Source organism: Canis lupus, chromosome 26 (genome assembly GCF_003254725.2).
Source record: "Canis lupus dingo isolate Sandy chromosome 26, ASM325472v2, whole genome shotgun sequence".
In the NCBI taxonomy this organism is placed as follows: Eukaryota; Metazoa; Chordata; class Mammalia; order Carnivora; family Canidae; genus Canis; species Canis lupus.
Genome location: NC_064268.1, coordinates 16,590,614 through 16,600,508, shown reverse-complemented (window position 1 = coordinate 16,600,508; position 9,895 = coordinate 16,590,614). Strand labels below are relative to the sequence as shown.

The following is a 9,895-nucleotide window of genomic DNA, read 5'->3' as shown; positions in this document are numbered from 1 at the left end:
TTGGTAGGGACTATTCACTGAGACCCACAGCTGAGACCTAGGCCCAAGAGAAGACATGCAGGCAATGATAGAATTAGGTTGAGTGCAAAGGGATGGGGTGAGGGTTAAGGTTCCAAGCCATGCAAACCCCCAAAACAATCCCTTCCATTAAAAGGTGCCAATGAAAATACATACACCACTTCCAATGATCTCTTGCTGACAGGGCTTGCTTGTTCGTAAAAGTTATTTCTGCGACAGACAGATTCAAGGCCAACTGAGAACAGGTTCCGAGCAAAGCAAACACTACAGCCTTATCTTGGGGACATAGCATGGGTATAAAGAGGGAGGCCATGAGTGATTTTAGTCCTTTCTCTTGCTCAGCAACTTGACCACAAAATGAAATTCCTCGTACTGGCTGCTCTGCTCACAGGTAGGCGAGTATCCCCCAGTCCCACCCCTTTGGTGCTAAGATCTCACTCCACAGGAATGGGGGCCGTGGGTCACAGGGTTGGCTGGACCTGAAGCCTTTACTCTGGGCTCTCTATTGGGCTTAACAGCTCCCATCCTGGGGTTCCTTCAAATTCCCCCCATAGCTGGCACCTTTACAACCTTTAGGGGTCAGATGACCCCTCTCAGAAGGGCCCACCTGCCCACCTGAGAAAAGAGAGACCTCTCTCCTTTCTCTCTACCATATGGCCTTGGCATGGTGTCTTCAATTACCCACCTTTGCCTGCAATTTGTATCTTGTTTCTTGTATCAACAAGATTTCCTTTTTTTAAAGCTTTAATTAATTTTTACGTAAACTCTACTCCCAAAGTGGGGCTTGAACTCAAGACCCTGAGATTAAGAGCTGTATGCTCTACCAACTGAGCTAGTTCCTTTTTCTTCTCCACGTACACCAAAGCGTGGGCTCCATGAGAGCAGTGATAGAGCTATTTGTACCATTTATTGACTGACTGAATGAAATAAGATGCATTAGAATTCAGATCCCACCTCATTCATTTATCATTCTTTCATTTATTCAACATTGATGTATCAGAGGCTCTAAGATCCAGCTCTGGGTTGCGACTAAGGACTCACAGATGAACGAGTCATGCTCCCTAAGGAACACACGCACGTGCGTGCACACACACATGAGAAGCAGCTTTGTGCAGGTCTGGCCTGTGCAAAGAGCAGAGCTGGCTGGATCAGAGACAGAGAAAACCAGGGAACCAGGAGGGAGGTCTAGAGATGGACCAATGTAGCCAGGCTACTCCTGTCTGCTGCTAGTGTGGAGGCTGCTCACAGGGGACAGTGTCCAGCTGCCACCCTTTCTTTGCCCTGGGGTTTAATTATTTTTAAGATTTATTTATTTATTTGAGGAGGGTGAGGGGGAATAGGGGAGAGAAACCTAAGCAGACCCCACACTTAGCATAAGCCCGGCACAGAACCTGATCCCACAATCCCAAGATCATGACCTGAGCCAAAACCAAGAGTTGGATGCTTAACCAACTGAGCCACCCAGGCACCCCTGCCCTGGGGTTTAAACATATGCAGCAGCTCGAGTGTGCACAGCAGATCAAGGGAAGAAAAAGCAAGGTGTGGGGCAAACAGATGATACTGGTGGCTGATTGAATGGGGCCCCCAAAATCATATAGTGCCTCTTCTCTTTAGGGCACCAAATCTCACAGCATATGGCTCTGAAAATGAGGTAAAGGGGTCCTGCTTCCTGAGTCTGCTGTGTGAAACACTGCTTGGTTGGGCAAGTGTTCAGCTACAAGCAGACTTTTTAAAAACTTATTTGTGGGCAGCCCTGGTGGCGCAGCAGTTTAGCGCCACCTGTGCCCAGGGCATGATCCTGGAGACCCTGGATCGAGTCCCACGTCAGGCTTCTCCCTCTGCCTGTGTCTCTGCCTCTCACTCTCTCTGTCTCTATGAATAAATAAATAAAATCTTAAAAAAAGAAAACTATAAACCCTTTATTTAAATAAATAAATAATAAAATAAAAACTTATTTGTTAGATATTTATTGAGCATCTACTATGTGCCAGGTACTTTCTTTAATTGGTATGTTGATTATTTCATTTATATAACTCCTCATACACTTACTGAGTGCCTACCATGTGTCAGGCCCTGGGGGAATAAAAGCCCTGAGGCCTATCCTTGAGTTTATGGTCCAGTGAGAGGGAGGCATTAAATAAATAGACGGATACATACTGCTAGAGGTATGAGGAAGCAAAGAACATAAAGAAAGGTGATAGTAGAGAAGCCACATAGCTTGGGTGGTCAAGAAAAAGGAAGTGGCTTTTTTTAAAGATTTATTTATTTATTTATTTATTTATTTATTTATGTGCAGAAAGAGAGGGAGAGATAATTCCAAACAGGCTGGTCTGTTTTTGCCGAGTGTGGGGCCCCATGCAGGGCTTGATCCCATGACCCTGAAGTCACAACCTGAGCCAAAACCAAGAGTCAAATGCTTAATTGACTGCACCATCCAGGTGCCCTGAGGAGGTGGGATTTAAACCAAGATCCTCCAGCTTTTTGAAAAGTGAGATGACAAGTGTGCCAGGCAGAGGAAACAACAGGTACATAGGCTTTGAAGCAGAAGAGAGCTTGTCCTGTTGAGGATGGCAGGACACACAGGCCTCCTCACCACTCCTTATACTCCTGCCCTATCTCAACCTCGCCATTCCCCTCGCTTCTCGCCTAACTCATTTTTTTTTTTTAAGATTTAATGTATTTATTTGAGAGAGAGAATGAGCAAGAGAGTGAGCAAGAGAGAGCACTAGTGGGGGAGGAGCAGAGGGAGAGAAAGAAGCAGGCTCCTGGCTGAGCAGGAAGCCCCACACGAGGCTCAATCTGGGGGATCATGACCTGAGCCAAAGGCACCACCACCACCACCACCCCCACTTAACCCATTTTATTTTTTTTTAAGATTTTATTTATTTATTCATGGGCGACACAGAGAGAGGCAGAGACATAGGCAGAGGGAATAGCAGGCTCCATGCAGGGAGCCCGATGTGGGACTTGATCCCGGGACTCCAGGGGATCAGCCCTGGGCTGAAGGCAGGTACTCAACCGCTGAGCCACCCAGGCATCCCACTTAACCCATTTTAGATTCCCCTTACCATGTTCCAATTTTTCCATCTCCTAAAACAATATCTGATTTCCTTATTTATTTCATTTATTGCTTGCTGTTTTTCTCCCCTAGTAAGACGTACGCTCAATGAGGTTATAGATTTTCTCTTTGCTTGCTGATGTATCTCTGGTTCCTAGGATAGTGACTGGCCCATAATAGGTGCTTAGTAAATACTTGTTGGATAAATAATGGGGACCCTTGGGGTGCCTGGGTGGCTCAGTCAGTTAAACATCTGCTTTCTGCTCAAGTCATGACCCCAGGGTCCTGGGATCAAGCCCTGCGTCAGGCTCTCTGCTCAGTGGGGAGTCTCTTTCTCCCTCTGCCCCTCACCTTGCTTGTGCTCTCTCTTGCTCTCTTTCAAATAAAATATCTTTTTAAAAATGGGGAACCCATTGAAAACATATGTTCACACAAAAACTAGTATGCAACTATTAATAGGGCATACTATTAATATTATATACTAATATTATATACTAATATTATATACTAATATTATATACTAATATTATATTATATTATATTATATTATATATTAATAACATACTATTCACAAGAGTCAAATTTATAAACCCAAATGTCCATCATGTGATAAACAGATAAACAAAATGTGGTCTATCCATAGAGTGGAATACTATTCAGTTATGAAATGAATGAAGTACTGTTATATGGCATAATGTGGATGAACCTCAAAAACATTATGGGGCATTTGGGTGGCTCAGTGTTTGAGCATCTGCCTTTGGCTCAGGGCATGATTCTGGAGTCCTGGGGTTCAGTCCTGCATTGGGCTCCCAGCAGGGAGCCTGCTTCTCCCTCTGCCTGTGTCTCTGCCTCTCTCTGTGTGTTTCTCATGAATAAATAAATAAAATCTTTTTAAAAACCCAAAACATTATGCTAAGTGAAAGAATCCAATCACAAAAGGCCACATACTCTATGATTCCATTTACGTGAAGTGTTCAGAATAAGCAAATCTATAGAGAGAAAGCAGTTTGGTGATTGCCAGAAGAGAAAGGGGGAACAATTTCTAGTGGGTAGAGGGAGTTCTTTTAGGGATGATGAAAATGTTCTGGAATTAGTGGTGATGGTTCCACAACTCTGTGAATATCTGCTGAAATCTGCTGAAATGTACATTTTAAGTGGTTAAATGGTGAATTTTACAGTTATGTGAATTTTTCCTCAATAAAAACTTATTTTTTTAAAAAAGTGTTACAGAAAGGATCCTTACCCAGTTACCAGGTTCCTGCATCCAGCTGTCTTCCCAGAGGCTGCGTTGGGCCAGAGAGCACAGGCAGTCAGCGGGGCCCCTGGGCACTGGCAGAGCTGATCAGGACCGATGTAAACTCTGGCCCTGTCTTCTTCTTCTTCTTTTTTCTCAAGAACAGACTTTATTTTTAACATATTGGCCCTGTCTTCTTGCAGTGGCCGCTGCCGAGGGGGGCATCAGCCCGCGGGCAGTTTGGCAGTTCCGCAACATGATCAAGTGCACGATCCCCGAGAGTGACCCCTTGAAGGACTACAACGACTACGGCTGCTACTGTGGCCTGGGTGGATCCGGCACCCCTGTGGATGAGTTGGACAAGTGAGTGATGGATCTGCAGGGAAAGCAGGGTGCTCTTGGAGTGGGGGGAGGGCACAAGCCAACGACCTCACGAGGAGACACAGAAGGGGGATTTGCATATTTGATAAAGATAACACAGCTTCACCTCTTATCGTATAAACAAACAGGCTCCAAGAGGCCCCTGAATCCAATGCTCTCTTAGGAGGAAAAGCGAGAGGTGGAGAGGTCTAGTAGTCGCGGCGGCGGCTGCCCTCTAGTGGCAGAATGTCGCAACACAAGACACCACCGCAACGATTCAATTGTCCTCTCCCCGTGCTGGGGAAGACTCCCGCTGCATCTTCAGAATATATTGTACTCTATGCCTGCAACCACTGTCACATCGCCTTCGATAAACATGATCAGGGACGCCTGGGTGGCTCAGTGGTTGGGCATCTGCGTTTGGCTCAGGGTGTGATCCTGGAGTCCCAGGATCGAGTCCCACATTAGGCTCTCCTCAGGGAACCTGCTTCTCCCTCGGCCTGTGTCTCTGCCTCTCTGTGTCTCTTATGAATGAATCTTTGAAAATCTTTTTTAAAAATACAAAATATAAATAAATAAACCTGATCAAAGGATTTAAGTTTTTTTTGAGCCACAGGACCAATAACTTCTGGAGCATGTCCACTAAATCATCCCTCCCTACCTATTCCTGAGGCTGAGCTGCTTCCCTACCCCTTCCTCAGCCCTGTTCTTCTCCCTCTCCAGGTGTTGCCAGACGCATGACCACTGCTACTCAGAAGCCAAGAAACTGGACAGCTGTAAATTCCTCCTGGACAACCCCTACACCAAAATCTACTCATACTCATGCTCCGGCTCTGAGATCACCTGCAGCAGTAGGTTTAGCCCCTTGTTGGCTTGTCAGCCCTCAGTAGACATGGGAGGAAAGAATAATAATGACATCCACCATTGATCAATCACATCCTTGGTGCTAGGCTGTGTCTCCTTGAATCTTGGCAACAGCCCTAGGTGATCGGAATTATTATTATACCCATTTTACAGATGACAAAACAGCCTCAGAAGGTTGAGCCAATTGCCATGGGGCACACAGCTCGTAAATGGTGGTGTTTGGTTTTGGACACAGATCTATAGACTCCAAAGTCTCTGCTCTTAACTGCCATGCTATACAGCTTCGTTATTTCATAAAAAGAGCTTAGAACTACCATTTATGAGTTTCTTATTACATACCAGATACTAGGCCAAGCAATATATGAGATAGGTTTTATTAACCCCATTTTACAGGTGAAGAAGCAGAGACTCAAAATAGCTACCTGCCCCAAATCACATAGCTTCTAAGTGGTAGGGCTGACATTTGAACTCAGCTGTGTCTGATTTCAAAGGTTCCGGTCTTAACCATTAAGTTATGCAGAACTCATGGTGAAGCATGTCCTTCTAATTGTCTGAAAAGCAGACAATTTAGAGAGGTGAAGGGTACTTTCTGGATTTGCACTGCTCTTTACTATGCACCCATATATGGGTCCCACTTTTCAAAACTGTACATAGGGTGTTGGAATAACCACAATCCAAATCCAGAAGGATGAGAAAAAAATTATCAGGAATCCCATCGTCCTGAGGAATAAACGATTTCATAGCTCTGTGTTCATTTGTGCTTATCCTTGGAATAAGCTGTGTATCATCATAATCATAGCTAGGCATGTATGTGCCCACCTCAAATCCTTTGTTCCTTCTGCATGAAACACTTGCCACCTGAAGTCTCGGTCCAGGACTTTGCGTGTCTCTTTCTCGATACTGTCTTCCCTTCTGAATCTTTCTTTTAAATCACATACACACTCCCTCCATCTCTCCAGCATCCTTTATGTTCTTTGTCTGCATTGTTTTTTCCATGGAATTTCTCAGCAGCTAATAGGTTTATGTTATTTCTTTTTCTATCTCTCCACTAGAAAGCAGGATCCATAGGAACAGAGATTCTTTTCTGTTTTCTTCACTACTCTATGCCCAGAATCTAGAGCAGCGGCTGGTATATTGTAGGTGCTCAGAAAACATCTGTTGAATCCACAGTCTAGATGCAATCTTGTGTTCTGCTTTTTCTCACTTATCACCATGTTCTATTTTTCCATGTTGCCTCATAGTCTTTCTTGTTACTCCTTTAATCTCTGCAAGGCATGGTTTAATTTGCTTTCATAGTCCCCTGGTCCCAGCTATTTTGGTTGTGCTCCAATTTAGAAAGACAAATATAATGGGAAATCATATTTTTGCACTACCACATGATCAGCAGGGTTCCTTTCTATGGATTCTAGATTCCTTTACAAATCTGATAAAAGCTATGGACCCTCTCCCCAGAAAACACACACACACAAATACACACACATACACACACACACACATTTTGCAAATAACTTATTAATACAGCTGCCACCCAAAGGCAAGTTAAGAAGCCTACATCAAAGGGTGCCTGGGTCGCTCAGTCGGTTAAGTGCCTTCGGCTCAGGTCATGATCCCAGCGTCCTGGGATTGAGCTCCGTGTAGGGCTCCTGCTTAGTGGGGAGTCTGCCCCTCCCCTCTGCTCGGTCTCTCTCCCTCAAATAAATAAATAAAATCTTAAAAGAAGCCTGCATCAAAGGGCATTTATATTAACAACTCGATATATAAATATCTCATTATGCACACTTTATAATCTAATTAAGTGCTAATTATGCTTCACTGGACTGGGCCAGAAAAGCATTTGTGATTGATGTTTTTTCAAAGATTTTATTTTTAAGTAATTTCTATACCAAATGTGGGGCTCAAACTCACAACCCAAGATCAAGAGTTGCATGTTCCCACAATTGAGCCAGCCAAGCATCCCACATTTGTTATTTTTGAAAGGATCAGAGAGAAACAAAACTTAAATAAAATTATTGAGTGTAAGCAGAGGTACATAATGAAATTATGGTTAACAAAGTTGAAATGTATCTTAAAATTTATTGTTATTGTTTCTTTTGGTTAAAAAAGTAAACAAGGCCAAAGTAATGTAATTTTAAACTCTTCAGAAATGTATCATAGAAAGTGGAAGGTGCCTATAATACTACCTCCCCAAATAACCAGTTGTATATATTGCTCTTCATTTTCCTTTAATAAAATATCTTGGAAACATTTCCACATATAAACATACTTAATTATTTTAAATATCTATATAATACTCTACTGTAAGAACAATCTGTAATTTTTAGAACATGTGCTTTAAAGTTGAGAAATTGCCTGGGCTCCTGGGTGGCTCAGTCAGTTAAGTGTCTGAGTCTTGGTTTTGGCTCAGGTTATGATCACAGGGTCCTGGAGTTGACTCCCCTGTGGGGTTCCACACTCAGCTTTGAGTCTACTGGAGAGTATCTCTCCATCCTCTCTAAAATAAATAAGTAAATAAAATATTTTTTTAATGGGGCACCTAGGTAACTCAGTCAGTTAAGCATCTGAGTCTTGGGTTCAGCTCAGTTCATGATCCCAGGGTTCTGGAATCTGCGTGGGACTCCCTGCTCAGCGGGGAGCCTACTTTTCCTTCTCCCTCTGCTGTCCCTACTGCTTGTGCTCACTCTTTCTCAAATAAAATCTTTAAAAAATAAAAATAGAGGGACGCCCAGGTGGCTCAGCAGTTGAGCATCGGCCTTTGGCTCAAGGCGTGATCCTGCAGTCCCGGGATCAAGTCCCACATTGGGCTCCCTGCATGGAGCCTGCTTCTCCCTCTGCCTGTCTCTGCCTCTCTCTGTGTCTCTCATGATTAATAAATAAAATCTTTAAAAAAATAAAATAGAGAAATTGCCTTGCTAAACTTCACTAAATTGAAATATACAATACTTTGCTGCCTTGAGTATATGTTTTAGTGTTTTCCATATTGTTTTTTTCATATTGTTTATAAATTGCTTGCTTATATTATCCAAGATCTATAACTATATGGGTTTTTCAAGCTCATTTTAAGTCAAATAGGACCTTCCAAAAGGCACCCATCACACCTAAGATTGCCAGATTAAACACATGTTGCCCAGTTAAATTCACCTTTCAGCTAGACAATTAACATTTTTTATTCTACCTTACAAACACTGCACTTATTGTTTATTTGATATTCTGGTATTTTTATTTGCTAAATCTGTCAACACTAAATTTGTATCAGTGGAATGGCCACCAGATTATTTCAGTTAATTATTCCTGCCTCCGGATTGAACAAAGCAGGATCTCCTTGGCTCAATCCTCTCCTCTTGCTCTTTTCCAGGCAAAAACAAAGACTGCCAGGCCTTTATCTGCAACTGTGACCGCAGTGCTGCCATCTGCTTTTCAAAGGCTCCGTATAACAAGGAGCACAAGAACCTGGACACTAAGAAGTACTGCTAGAATTGAGTCTCCTCTCTGGAAAGCATCATTCCTACATGCCTCGTGGCCTTCACCCTACCCTGTGTCCTCCAATAAAGCACTTTGTTGAAAGGCCTCATGTTTGGAGACTTTTATTCTGTTTGTGGAACATGACTAAGTCTCTTCTAGTTCTTTGTGAGCATCATGCCTTCGAGGCTTGGAAGTGGAATTAGAGGCATACTTCTAGGAAGTGAACACCATAAGACCTGAATAATGATTAATAATCACTGATTATTTACTCTGTGCTAGATGGAAAAAATATATATCTTCTGAGGTAAAAACTTACCTCTTGGGGCGCCTAGGCGGTTCAGCGGATTAAGCCTCTCTGCCTTTGGCTCAGGCCATGATCCCAGAGTCCTGGGATTGAGCCCTAACCTGGGCTCCCTGCTCAGCAGGGAGTCAGCTTCTTCCTCTCCCTCTACTCAGGCTCTCTCTCTCAAATAAATAAATAAATAAATAAAATATTTTTAAAAAGAAAAAACAACCCTACCTCTTTTTCATTATCCCAAGGGCTGGGGGGAGAGAGAAAACAAACCCCTTTAACAATCTTTTAATGAGTATCCGCTGGGTGCTCATTAAGGGAAATGGATATGGGAAACACTAGTACAGTGGCTGAGATTTAAATAAATAATTTAATGAACTGAATTTTGGGTATTCTAAGGTAGCAGTCATATCCCAGCAGCCACAGTACCTTCGCAGTGCTTAGCACACCTCATACGCTCATTAAATAATTGTTCAACAAAGGTACATCTTGGCGCCAAGGCTTGCGGCACTCGAGGAAAAAACCACGTGGCTCTATTTACCTTTTCAGATCACGTGATCCTGAGCTCAACCCAATCATTTCCCCGGCCCCGCCGGGACTTCCGAGTAAG

The 9,895-nt window shown here is 43.2% G+C and overlaps 1 protein-coding gene across 1 annotated transcript; it reads left to right on the top strand.

The window, feature by feature from the left end:
* Positions 1-250: 250 nt before the first annotated feature.
* Positions 251-9,098, top strand: PLA2G1B (phospholipase A2 group IB). The gene is made up of 4 exons (XM_025474188.3): positions 251-409; positions 4,514-4,673; positions 5,394-5,521; positions 8,887-9,098. Exons 1-4 carry the CDS (start codon positions 376-378, stop codon positions 9,003-9,005), a joined length of 441 nt encoding a protein of 146 aa, XP_025329973.1. The 5' UTR covers positions 251-375; the 3' UTR covers positions 9,006-9,098.
* The last annotated feature ends 797 nt before the right edge of the window (positions 9,099-9,895 follow it).